The sequence below is a fragment of the Peromyscus maniculatus genome, chromosome 2 (assembly GCF_049852395.1).
Source record: "Peromyscus maniculatus bairdii isolate BWxNUB_F1_BW_parent chromosome 2, HU_Pman_BW_mat_3.1, whole genome shotgun sequence".
Classification (NCBI taxonomy): Eukaryota; Metazoa; Chordata; class Mammalia; order Rodentia; family Cricetidae; genus Peromyscus; species Peromyscus maniculatus.
The window spans coordinates 69,717,356-69,731,020 of record NC_134853.1 but is presented as its reverse complement, the minus strand read 5'-3'; the positions used below and the strand labels follow the sequence as shown (position 1 = coordinate 69,731,020).

At 54.3% G+C, this 13,665-nt stretch overlaps 1 protein-coding gene across 1 annotated transcript in view; it reads left to right on the top strand.

Moving 5' to 3' along the window:
- Shb (SH2 domain containing adaptor protein B) overlaps positions 1-13,665 on the top strand; it is a 117,342-nt gene that overhangs the window by 86,188 nt on the left and 17,489 nt on the right. The window contains exons 4-5 of the mRNA XM_006973710.2: positions 6,249-6,420; positions 8,733-8,852. Of these exons, the coding sequence (XP_006973772.3) occupies positions 6,249-6,420; positions 8,733-8,852 (292 nt within the window). The remainder of the gene's footprint in view (positions 1-6,248; positions 6,421-8,732; positions 8,853-13,665) is intronic.

The window sequence follows — 13,665 nt, the reverse complement described above, 5'->3', positions numbered from 1 at the left end:
GCCGGAATGAATGTTTAACATGCGCGTGAACAGCGGGTCTACCGGGGGCGGGGGGTTCAGTGAGAGCTGTGGGATCCCTCACTTCGTTGGCTAAACGTTACTGAGGGACAGGTTTCTCTGGTTGGTTTTCTCTCTGACACATTAATGAGTTCATTTAGTAATCTTAAAAAAAATGAAAACAAAAGCATCAGCATGTCGAAGCTTCGAATCCTCTCTTAATTGTGCTGATGGAAATGTTCCTGCAAATACCTTTTCCTGTGTGGAATTCAGGGAGTAGCCTTGCCCTTCTCCTTGGCAGGTCAGAGATCACCCCGGGGATGGAGACTGTAAGCTGCGTGAGGTCAAAGCCCTGCCTGCCCGTGCACAGCTGGGTCCCTGCCCCCCCCAGCTCCTGGTGCCCACTGAGTGCTGCGTCAGGCCTGGCCACACAAGTCCCCGACGCTGTCCCAGGCTAGGCTCTGCGGGTGGCTATGTGCCTTCAGGGACTTAGAGTCCTTGTCCTTCTGGTGTACTGGACACCTGTGTCTTAGCCACGTGAGGCCAGTTTTCAGAGGAGGACACTTGTGTGTGGCTGCTAACCCGACCTCCTCCCTTCCTGCCTGTGACTGAATTCCTTCTGAGAAACTGAAAGTGTGTCCTTCCTGTCTGGGGAGGAAGCCGCTGCCGGCAGCCTTGTGAGAGCTGTGTTCATGACCGCGGGCTTATCTTGGCTCACTCTCACTGCCTCATTGTCTACATACAGTGGGCGGTGGCATAAGCGTGCGCAGTGGGCCTGGAGCTTGGGCTTGTGGACCGACTTCCGCGAGTGCCCAGCCTGTGCGTGCAGGAGGGGAATTTGCCCCAGGCTCGAGGAGTCTTGTGGTGTCTGCAGGTGAAAAGGTTATGAATCACACAGGTCCTTAGCCTTGAGCAATTCCTAGTAACAGGTGACAGGTGAACCCAGCCCTGAGCTCAGGAAGGAATGGGTGCTGGGGCCATGGTGTGCATTTAAAGCTACCATTTGCTCTCCGTGACAGGTTGTCTGTTTCCTCGTCTGTAGGAGGAGGGTGACGCGAGGCACCAAGGTGGGGGCTGTTGAGTGCTGGGCAGGTGGTGGATATTGTTACCCCTGTCGTTACTTCGTGGACTCTTGGTACCTGTCCTTGTACCATAAGGAGATTGTGCTGAGCTTGCTGAGACTAAGATGGAGGAGAGCTTGTTTCAAGTCCGCGGTCAGAGCTAGCTAACTGGAGGAGCTGGTCCCATCATAGCCCCATGTTTCTCATCTGTGGAATGAATTGTGGTGGCAAAGAAGGCGGCGCTCAGCTGAGGAGGCCTCGTGCTTCGTTGGTCCAGTCCATAGGTCTTCTGCAGCCAGCACTCAGCTCTGGTGTCTGTGTTTGCTTTGGGGGGAACAGTCACAAATCAGAGGACAGAGGTGAGTCCCTTTTGCCATCCTCTGTCTACCTTCCCAGGCCCGGCACAGCTGTGTGATGGTGTTCTGGAACCTCTGAACCTTTCAGAGTCACCAGCCCTGACTGACATCTGTCTTCACACAACCAGTGAGCGTGGCAGTTGTGCCCCAGGGCCTGTGTGCGTGTCCTCAAGGTGAACTCTTCCTGATCCTGGAAATACAAACCTTTGTGAGGCTACCCTCCTTATATAGTCCTCCTGGAGGGAGGGCTTGAGAGTGACCAGGCTCACTCTGCATGAGAGGGTAGAGGGGGCCTTTCCTCTCGGTCTCCACCTCATTATCTGTGAGGTGGGAATTCTCGGGTATCTGGCTGTGTGTTGATAGGGGTCGGTGACATATGCAGTGTGCAGGTTTGAACACTGGCTGCAGAGGCCTGCTGTCACAGAAGCAAAGTTTTAGCTGTGCACACGTGTTGATTCAGTTCATAGCCCACCCCACCTGTGAAACCAGTGTGCAGTCCCCCTCCTCACCTGTCCGACCGCCACCTGGCTCTCGGTGCCCCTCAGGATTGTATTCAGAGCACGGAAGAGGCGCTGGGCACCTTGACTCCCCTCTGTCTCCTTCAGAGTAGTAGGACATCGGTAACAAGTGCAGGCCCAGAGCAACCCCAGCTCCTCCTGCGCCTCCTGAGAGGCCGAGGGGCCTGCGGCAGCCGGGCTCCTGCATGCTGTCTCCGTCCTCTTCAGCCTTGCTGTCTCTGCTCTAGTGACTCAGCCCTGTGCTGGAGAACGGAGAGCCAGAGGCTGCAGGCTGGCTAGCAGGGCAGTGCCAACACCGCCGCCGGGTAACACTAGGTTGGAGGAGGCCCCAAGGCTGCCCAGCAGAGAGCTCAAGGGCCGAGGCCCAGCCAGTAGCCCGGCATGGCAGCCTGCCTCATTAGCTGGGCCAAGTTCTGCAAGCTACACAGGCCTTGTTTGTAAAACCATGGGCGCAGTAGTACCAATCTCACAGACTCTGGTTAGAGGAAAATGTGTTCCTGTCTTCTGCAGAAATACTAAATAGAAGGATGAAACTGTTTGCAAAGGGGCCTAAGCTAGCTTGGGTGGGACTGGCAGGGCGGTTTGGTGGTTAATGGCACTGCCTCCAGGCCTGGGGCCCCCAGAACCTGTTAGTACAGAGCTAGCGGAGGAAGTCCAGCCTGAGGGGTGAATGGAGGTCTGACAGCTCTGCAGAGCTAGGCTGAGACTCACTCACTCGGTGAGTATCGATCATCGCCTGTACAGCAGACCTGTTCCGGGAACTGTAGAGATTTCGGTAAAGACTACAAAGTAAGATGGCCTGTCCTCTTGGAACTCGTTGAGATTTCTGAAGAAGTCAGTTCTGATACAAGTTACTTTATCTTTGTGAATATATGAACACACACCCCTTGTGGGTGTGACTGTGGAGAGGGATCTGCCACTGATGGAGGACCTGCCCGAACCATTTCCACAGCCCTTCCCTGCTTAGTAGGTTGTTATCAGCCCTGGTTAACAGATGAGGCAACTGAGCCCAGAGAAGTTTAAAAATACTCCCCGCGTCATGATGAGTAATGGCCCCGGAGGATGAAAGGCAGGTGTCCCTGACTCTCAAGTTGGGATGCAGAGCTGCTGCTGTTCCTCCTAGCCTGAGACTTTAATCTGTGGGCCATTCCCTGGAGCCAGCTGCGTGGTTCTGTGGCGATGGCTCCATTCTTGCCTGTAATAGGCAGATGCTGGGATAGCCGTGTAGACAGGGCACTTCAGGGTTAAGGAGGCTCAAGGAATCCTACCCGGGGGCCTAGGGCAAAGCTCCTCCCGGAGGTAAAACCTTCAGGCTGCACTTCATGGAATAGCTAGGATTTTTGCAGCATAACGAAGAAAGACATTCCAAGGCTAGACCGAGACAAAGCAAAGGCCCACAGGCAGGTGGCAGGTGATATTAGGGACCAGCCAGCCCGCGACTAGAGCACGAGGTGAAGGGGGAGGTCAGGCAGCCTCATCTTACCAAGGACCTCGAGGACTAGGTAGGGTGAGAAGTTTTTGCCTTTGAACCCAGGCCGCTGGGGTGCCAGTCAGGGACTCTGCTGTGGGGGCTGCCATCTGCTCTGAACAGTGGACAGGAAGGAGGTGACACCAAGGGAACATACAGGTTTGATGTGAGCACCATCGTCTCCTCCCCCCTCATTTTATTACAGTGTTAGGGTGGAACTCATGGCCTTGTGTATGCCAGTCAAGGGCTCCCACCAAGCCGCAAGAGCTCATGCTTTTTCTAAGGTGCTCTCTAGGCTGGGCTGTAGAGTAAATTGAACCGACAAGAGACTGGAGAGGGCTGAAGGAAAACCTTCCCGGGTGCTGCTCCAAAGAACTCGAGAGAGCTGGGAAGAGTGACTAGGTGGCCCTGGAGCACAGACACACGACCAAGGTCGAGAACCATGGGAGAGAGAGGCCAGCTCCCCTAGGACGTTGTGGGCAGCATTCATGCCGGTCCTGGGAAGCCTGGAGATGCCACTGAGGTGGAGCAGCTGGCCAATGAGGGAGACCACAGCTTCCGCCCATCTAGACCCTGGCTGTTCCTGGGGTAAGTCTGGCCCTGTGGACAGAGAGAGTCCTGGGCTAAGTACCCGGCCCTGCTGCTCTGCTCCGGGACCCTGCAGGACTTGTTTATACTTCCTGCCTGCACCATGGCAGGAGTGTTAGGGAGGTGCCATGCACACATCTTCTGTTAGTAGAAGGGACCAAACTTGAGCACACATGCGTACCAGGTTTCTGATCCAGAGAGAAGGGACCCCACCAGCCCTGAGACAGTCCAGGAAGCCTGGTGAAGCAAGTGGGAGCACTGCAGCAGTGAGCCCCGTTCCCCGGCCACACCTCTCGGGTAGACCTCCGGGGTCAAGCTACGGTGCTGACTGGCTGACCCTGAAGACACTGGCCCGGGTCACCTTCCTCCTACCACCAGGGCTAGTCAGTCTCCATCCTGGGAACTGAAGTCAGATGTTCAGTGAGTGCCTCATTCTGCACACCCCTGAGCGGCTGGCCCTCCCTCCCTCCCGCAGGATTCCAGCTCGAGCTTTAATTGCCTATCGGTGGGACTCATTAAGTTCTGTCATCTGAACAACTCACGGGGCCAGCATATTTTCCTCTAAATGCAGATATTCTTTTGAGGAATTGCATCTTTATCTCTCACAGAAAAATCACTAAATTAAAAGAATTGCCATTTAAAATTGCAGATTAAAGAGAAACTTAATTAGAAGGGATGGAAGCAGTTGTATTTGGAGCTTGTGTTCCGGGCCCTCCCCCTTTGGCTGTCGAATCACTGCACTTGGAGTTTGTGTATTTGTGTTTTAGGTGAAATGATTTGCCTAATTAAGCTTGTCATTCATCACCACCTGTTCCTACTAAAGTACATGGCTGCAGTATTAAGCATGCCAAAGGATGTATAAATTAATTCAGCGGGGAATTACAGCGTGGACTAGGACATTCTTAGATTTTATCCAATTTATCTGGTAGGAAAACCGATACTTTTTCCCCCCGATAAAGCAAACATCAGCTCATTAAATCTTTCATTTAGTCATGCACTGAGCACCTGTTACCTCACAGGTACTGTATGAGGTAGGGGACAAGTGGTACCCGTGCTACAGCCCGTCCTCAGTGGATTCTCGGGAGCCGGGCAGAGAGACTGGTGATTTGGATGCCATGGCCGAGGAGGGAGTTCTGAGGTTTCCAGAGAGAAGTAGCTTTTGAAGGGTGATGGAGTTGGTGAAACCTGAACCTGAGCGGCAGCTACATGTCAGAAGGCCTTATCGCCTGTGCCTGAGAGCTTGAGTTCCAGGGCTGGAGAGATGCTCAGTGGTTAAGAACACGTGGCTGCCCTTCTAGAGGACTGGAGTTGAGTTCTAGCCCCATACTGGGAGGCTTACAGCTGCTTACAACTCCAGCTTGCTTCTGTCTTTCATGGGGGCGCGCGCGCGCGCGCGCGCGCGCACACACACACACACACACACCTTCTCTTTAAAGAGCTTGGGTTCCTCTATAGCCTTGGTACGTGGTCTGCATGGGGACCTGCCTTACCGTGCAGCATTCTGCTTGCTGGGCCTTCACTTGTGTCTGTCCATGCACAGTATCTAAATGAAGAGCAACAGACTCAGGAAGCAGTGCGACCCCATATGGAGCTCAATAGGGTTTGCCAATGAAGAAGGGGTCAGATGTGACCAGAGTAGCCCTGGGTAGGAGGGGAGGAGTCACCTGAAGGCAGAGTTTGCCCCCTATGAGGAGCTTTGCCCACCTCTGCCCCACCCATTTAGAGAACAGGCCTGTAGGAGTGCTGTGAGCCTTGCTAAAAAGGAGATACAGCCAGCCCCTGAAATACGTAGCCCGACTTCGGCTTCTATATGCCCTGTCTTGGGAAGCTATCTTACCCCGTGTTATGCTACAACTGAATGCTTAAGTCTGGGTAATTTATAAAGGAAAGTAGGCTATTTGAGATTATGGTTCTGGATGTTGGCAACTCCAGGGCCTGATGCAGGAAGAGGAAGGGTGACCTGGCAGCTGTGGAAGGGAGAAACTGGGTTCTGGGGCATTCATTCCTCTTGCTCATGGTAGCCGATCCAGTTTAAGAACTCAGCATTCATTCCTGAGGTGCCCACAATTCCAATACTTCCCTTAAGGTCCTGCTATCCAGCATTGACTCATCCAGCATAGGAACTAGTGGGGATACATTTAAGCCCTAGCAAAACCCAGCATTTTTTGAGCCTTTCTTGCTCTTGGAAAGTATCGGCCCACTGGGTGCTGCCTAGGCCCCAGGTGACGGTACATCTTCTCTCTCCTCTCCATCCTCACAGCCCAGTTCAACGGCAGCGAGAAGCGGCAGTCTTCCCCGTCCCCGTCTCGGGACCGACGGCGCCAGCTCCGTGCTCCTGGAGGAGGATTCAAGCCCATCAAACATGGGAGCCCCGAGTTCTGTGGGATCCTGGGAGAGAGAGTGGACCCCACTATCCCACTGGAGAAACAAATGTAAGTTCACTGATGCGGTGTCGGGGCCGCCCCTGCTTCCTCTGGATGCTGTGCCTTCCTCGTCTTTATTGTAAGAACACAGTTGATCACTGGCCCTTGTGACAGAGGCTCTGGAGAGGTCAAAGCTGACCCCTGGCCAGGCCTGGTCTCGTCACACCGTGTTGACACCCTGACGCTCAGTGGCTGGCAGGAGGGACTGCAAAGTCTTGAGCTGTCTCTTTACTTCATTTTTCCTCCTAGTTGCTAAGTGTGAGCTAAGTAAGCCCACCCCTCAGTGTAAACTAGATTTCTTCTTTAGCTGTTAGGCCGCTTTTCTGCTCCATCTGCTCACTGTTCATCAGCTCGGGCCTTTGCACTCCTGATTTGATTTCCCCTATCCCTTTCTCCAGAGATCTCTCGCTTCTTGTTACAGTTTGAGGTCCACCCATACTGTCCTGCCCCTCTTCTGAGCACTGTGCCAGAACTGACCTTCCTCTTGACCTTGATGACACCTTCCTGCTCTGCCAGGTCCATTCATGCCAGAGAAGCTACCTCCCACCACAGCAGTCACGCCTCATCACGGCTCTTGCATTCCTGTGGGACCCTTGGGCTGTGCAGACTGACTTCTGTATGCCTTTGTTACCCTCCCTCTCCAAGTCAGCTCCGTGAGATCCAGGGTATAGTGAGGAAATACTGAGGAAACCAGTTGCTACTGGATGGGATGAATGGCAGAGGTTGAGTCTCCCTAACCCCCTGAGTCTGACCTGGCTGGCCATCTCCACAGGCGTCAGAGTGTTCCCATGTGATCTCTTGCTCAGGCCCAGCAACAGTAGGCCGGACCGCCCAAGACAGCCTGTGGTCTGCAGCCTCTTCCTGGCAGGCTGCCTGCTGGCCTCTGGCTACTGATCCAGTGCCCTTTGCCCCTCTTTTTGATCCTCTACTCCTGGCCCCTCCTGTCTTTCAACATAAAGTAGCCAGGACAGGACCTGGCGCTTACCCTCTTTGCCACCAGGGACTACCCTTAACGAGGCCCCCGGGAGGCGCTTCTCTGTCTCTGTTCCAGTCCCTGTGCTCAGGGAGGGCAGACAGCGGGCAGCAATCCCCTAGGGCCCTTTCCACCTTCCCTGAGGACCGCTCAGTTTCAACTGGCTGGAAATTGAGGTCCTAATAAAATGCCTTTGTCAGCTTGCTGGAGGTGTGTCACTCAGGCCACCTCTCCTGAGCCAGGTCTCACCAGGTCTGTGACTGCTTATTTGTGAAGCCAGCTTGGTTTGCCTGTTTCCCCCATGACTGCCTTGGGCCCTGGCATCCCTGGAAACTTTCTCATTATGGCAGCCTAAACATCCCCAACCTGTGGTTCTGTGTTCTGTCTGTCTGTCTGTCTGTCTGTCTGTCTGTCTGTCTGTCTGTCTGTCTCTGCCGCCGCAGTGTTCCTCTCATGGACCCAGCATAGCCAGCCACAGAGGAGGTGTGGGGAGTCCCTCCTCCCTGGCAGTGAAGGCCTTTGCTGTCCCGTTGAGTTTTGTCTCCAGCTCCCCCAGTCACAGAAACATGGTTTTCATCCCATCCTGTGGCCAGGTGGGTCCATATGCCCCCGCCCACATGTCCCCTCCTTCTCTGGCTCACGTGGGATTCTCATTGGCCCAGCTAGTGCCAGAACCATTCTGCAGGATCCGGCCAGTCTTTCGGGTTAGTGGGCTGCCCTCTACTTTGCCCACATAGGGCTTCCTGTCGGCATGTTCTAGGAGTGTTTCATTGAAAGAAGTGCCCTGGCTCACCTCAGGACCCCCTGGGCCACACTGCCTGCTCCTGTTCCCACCACTCCTACCCTGTTCTCTCTCTCTGGCGGCTCCAGCCAGTGGCTCTTTCCACCCCCCTTTCCAGACTTAGTCTTGTGCCCGCACTAGACTGCCACGCAGGCCCTTTCTAGCAGCCGTTCTTCCTGGCGTCCTTTCTCACCTCCTAAGGTCTGCACGGATCCGTCCCTCTCGCCACCCTGGTCACCCTGCCTAAAATAGCCCAGCCATGTGACCCAGCCTCACTTTCAATCTCCTGAGCACCTGTCACCACAGGACAACGTGACAACCACAGAGTATCTGGCGTTGGACTGCCTGTGTGGAATGTGAGCCCTCCATGGGAAGGGACCCAGGGCTTTGTTCTCTCTTCTTCTCCTCAGAATCTGACATGTGGCAGACACCGGCAGAGCAGCTGTTGAACTTCCTCACGGGAGGCTGGAGCCAGCAGCTGCCCTCTGAGGCACTGAGCCTCCTTGGAGGTCACTCTGGGGACCCTGTCCCCACCCAGTTCTGACTCCCCTCTTGTCCTCTCCCCAGATGGTATCATGGAGCCATCAGCAGAAGTGATGCCGAGAACCTGCTGCGACTCTGTAAGGAGTGTAGCTACCTTGTCCGGAACAGCCAGACCAGCAAGCACGACTACTCCCTCTCCCTGAAGTGAGTACTGTGCACCCTCCGCCTGCCCCGGCACCGCGGGTGGGCCTGCGTGGGTCTGGTGAAGAAAGGGGACACTAGGTTTCCCCAAGACACTTGTCCACACAACTTACTCCAGCCTTGGGTTTATTTAGTTCCATTCTGGGGACCCGGAGAAGCTGTGGTGGATGCCCAAGGAGGAAAGGCTTCTCCTCGGAAGGGTGGCCACTAGCTAGGAATAGCTCTCGTGCTTGGTGAGCTCAGACCTGTACGTCTTGGCTCTTAGTACGTCTTGCCTATCTTCATCTCCATACTAGTTCTTTGATGAGGAATATGTTGCCTCTCTGTAGACTGAGAAACTGAGGCTCACAGAGAGCAGGTGACTGATGAGCATCTCTCTGCCCCTCCATGGTGCTGGGAAGCTGCTGTGAGGACCCTTTCCGGTTGTCCAGGTTGTCTTCTGGGCAGATCTGCTCTTCATGTGCTCCACAAACGGGAGGGAATGCTGTGAGCCTGGCAAACCCCACTGGGGTTATCACCTGTGGCTGCTTTGCAGATGGCCAGGTCTTTCCGACCCATGAGCTATAGAAATGAACAGGGTTAGAAAAGAGGTTATTGAATTTTCTTTTCCTTCCAAATGAATGTTCCATTGTTCAGTGATACTGCCAGGCAGGACCCAAGAGAAGATCTTGAATCCATTTTATACATAGGAAAATTGAGGCTCAGAGGAAGAGAAATTCTCTAAGGGCACAGAATTAGTGACATAAAATGGAGTGTGAACCAGGTCCTGCGTCCAGACATCCTGGGTACCTTGTCTCCTCTCTACCCTAGGTCATTGCCAGAGGCTCACGATAGAGAATGGGCTTGGTAGCACGTCTCAGGAAAGCTTGCGCCCATGCTGGCAGGGTGGACCCATGAATCAGCCTTCACATTTGGTGCATGAAGACATGCGTACCCCTAAACCAAGCAATCTAGTTGAATGCTATGACCCTGTGGGATTCAGTACAGCTCTGCCTATGGAAAACAGTCTCCTGAGAACCTGTGATCAAGTGTTTAAGAATGCAACCAGTTGCTGAAGAAGTTACCCCAGTGAATCTAGCATCATCCACGTTTCCAGCCCCTCCCTATCACCCGACACGCATAGAAACCAAGTCACAGTTGGTTCCAGAGGCCAAAGTCTTGGCTCCTTTATCCTTGCCCTGTGTTATTCTCTGGATTGGGGCCCTCTCTTGGGGTTGGAGAGTTGTACCTTGGTTCTGCTTTTATGGTGGTCGGCTTGTCATTCAGGAGGTCTGGGTGCTGTGGGAGCCAGTGGGAGTCCACCTCCCTCCTTGACTGTGGCCTTCACGATTCTGAGCCTCCCAGTCCTCATCTGGGCACTGGGATGATGACCTGTTCCTAAGCAACAAGCGTCTAGTCCAATCAGCATCACCCATGTGACCTAGAGTAGTTCCCAACCTGTCCCTGCTTCCTGCCTTAAAGATGGCTTGTAGTCCGGTTAAGAAACCTGTGGTTGAACTGTGGTGACACACACCTATAATCCTAGCACATGTGACACAGAAGCAGGTGGATCTCTGTGAGTTCGAGGCCAGCCTGGTCTACTAGCGGGTTGTAGGCCAGCTGGGATTATGTCATGGTCCAAGATTGTAGGTGTCCTGTCCTGCCTCGCACTGCTTGGCAAGTCCCTCCCCTTTCATGTTACATCAGCAGCATGTGGAGCAGAAGTCAGACTTTGACGGTCACTATAGACACCACTGTGTCTGGCTCCCCGTGTGTCCTTGTCCGGATTCAGCCCCTACTTTCTGCTTGATGTGCATTCTCTGGCTAAATCCGCTGCACTTCCCCAGCCTGAGGTCTCCTGTTGAACCTGTCCTGTCTGCTCTGACCACCAGGACTGCTGTGGAGCCACCGCTCTTCTGGCACAGGAGCTGGAGCTGGGGGGTTGGTTCTGTCTAGAACCGGTAGAGCACCACGCTGACGGTCAGAGGGCTGTGCCCAACGGGGCAGTCCTTCCTGGAGGAAAGGCGAGCTGGGGAGAGGTGCTGCCCAGAGCAGCCCTGGTGCTGTGGGTACTGGCTGCTTTGGACAAGCACCACCTCTGCCAGCCCGTGTGCAGTATGTGGCTTCTCGCATCCTTGGGCCTGCTGCCAGCGGCCAGGTGCAGAGTGGCAGCCCCACACCGCACAGACACGGGCTGCAAGCTGACACTGGAATTCCAGCTATGCGTCTTCTCAGCCTCTGGCCATTCTCATGTGGGTCTTGTGGAGAAGAATGTACTTGGGAGAGCCTAGTCCCCTAGAACAGGGCCCTCTACCTGTTCAGTCCTTCCCTTGAAAGAGCTGTTGGAACCCTCTGTTCCTGGCACGGGGGTCTGGAGAGAGAGAGTCAAGGCAGCCAGCCAGGCCCAGCTGCAGACTCACAGCCCTGCTCACTCTGACTGCCTTGCTGCATGCGGGGCAGCACAGAGGGCTTTGGGTGCCCAGAGGCCTGTGGATGACCCTTAAGAGATGGATTGTTCCTCGGGCAACAAGGGCATCAGAAGAGAGAGAAGGTAAAGGTGTGTGGTGTTGAGGAGCCTCCTAGAGGAGTTTGTCAGATTCTCAGCGACAGGGCCACTGGCCAGCAGGTCCTGCTCAGAGTTCTGTCCCCTCATCCATCAGCAGATAGATGTCTGTGGCCTGCACATGGTGCTAGGATGGCCTCATACAGGAGCTAGGGCAGATCTTTGTCTGAGGTCAGAGGTCTGATGACCTGCTTAGGTCTCTAGCAAGGCTGAGGTTGGAGCTGTGACATGCGTGTGCGCGCGCACGCACACACACACACACACACACACACACACACACACACACACACCTCCCTTTCTATTTGATCAGAAGGCCTTAAGTTGTCAGCTGTGGGAATGTCTTTAGGGTTTATCTAAGGGAGGGAACGGCCCCAGAAGAGAGTCACAGTGGACATAACTCTGCCCTTGGGTGTGTATTTGACTACTCCAACAGTGAAGACAGTGATTTGCTTCTGTGGGGACCGGTGACACCCCTAGATCTGATGACACTGCCCCCCCCCAAGCTCCCTGTGCCTGTGGTCACTGTCTGTACCCCGTCCTCCATCACATCTCAGATGTGTCTGTCACTCCCCTACCGTGGTCAACACCCATCTTTGAAGCTAGTTCAGAGATCTCCAGATGGTTTTTATCACTCTCTGGTCTCCTCCCGCTGCAGATGTCTCTGTGGTCACGGTCACTTCAGCAAGACAGCGTGTATTAGCCAGCCTCATGCCTACCGCTGGTCCTGGGTGTGCTGGGTCTCTCCAGCCAGGCAAGCAAAGGGTTGGGCCTTCAGCAGTTGGTGAGAAACTGTCAACAGCTGATGCCCTCTCCTCTCCCTGGAAAGGCAGTCAGCCTGGGGAGAGGGAGGAGCAGTCTCGTTAACAGTTCTTCAGGCACTTTGAACTGTGAAGCTCCTTGACTTTTAGTTTTGAAAGATTTTGCAAAAGAATCTGGACAAGATGGGGGAAACAGGACTTCAAAGACAGCAAAGTTTTAGTCTTAGGGACATTGTGAGTCCTGCTTTGAGGGGGGGACAGGACTGGGCGGCTTTAGGGCCTATTCTTGTGGGCCTGGGATGGGTACCCAAAATCACACTTCTGAAGCCCCAGTCCTTTCCCACTGCATTGGAGCAAGAGGCCCCCTTAGGGCCCTCACAAAAGAGACCGTTGGCTTTCAAGTCCCCAGAGATGAATTGACAGCTTACAGGGACTGACCTGTTCCGTCACATCTACTCCAGCCTGAGCATCCGGTGCATTCCTCACCCTGCATGCTTGGTCCCATTCGGCACAGTTACTTCCTGGTCCAGCCCCGCAGGGCTTCACAGCCTGGCAAGGAAGAGAAGACACCTAGGAAATACACTAAGAATGTTAGGAGCTGACAGGTCAAAAAGTGCCCTGGGCCACACATGAGGAAGGGGCCGGAGAGAGATTTGAAGGACAAGAGATCTTAAGTGGTGGGCAGTAGAGATGGAACAGGCACAGAGTACGCTCAGAACAACAGATCGAGCATTGATCTATGCCCAGGAGTGGCACAGCCTGCCACCTGGCTAAAGGATGGGGCTTTATCTCACAGAGAGTCAAGGCGTCCCTACAGGGTGTATACAGGGAACAGTGATGCTCTCTGAGCCTTGTTCTAGGATCATCAGTAAACTAGAGATACGAGTGTTACCAAAGAGAAAGGCCACAGCTTTGGCCCCTCTGTGTCCCACGTGCCACACCTATGTGACCTGAGTCTGCACAGTCAGGGCACTGGCGGGGACCTACTGTGAAGGGTTGGAAGGAGGCAGGTTGAGAGCATCCTGGGGTAGAAGCCAAGATGGAGAGGGAAAACCCTGGCTGCTCAGTTAGAGGCACTTTGGGTGGAATTCTGGTTCAGTCTTTCCCCAGCCATCTGGTGCTAGGCAAGTGGATGCCCCGAGCCCTGTAGCAGACCTGAGGGTCCGGGTTCGATCCCCACACTGCTAACAAATGGTGATAAGATGAGGGCCCGAGGTTCCGTCATAACACTCGGTTCCAGCTTTGTGGCTCTGCAGTGAGTCCACAGAGACTTTCCTTGAGTCTGGGGAGAAAGGAGGGAGCACCTCCACCCTGTGGTGTGGGGTGGGCAGTTTATGAAGAAAGACTCTGTTTGCTTAGGGACATCCCTTTGCATCTGCCTGGAGCAGCAGGTTGTGTCGGCTGCTGGACACCCAGTATCAACCAGCAAATGCCCCCTGGTTTATAGGGGAGGGTCGGTAGGTGTCATGGGTCTGGAAGAGCCTGGGGGAGGCACTTCAATTGGGATGTTCTTCTT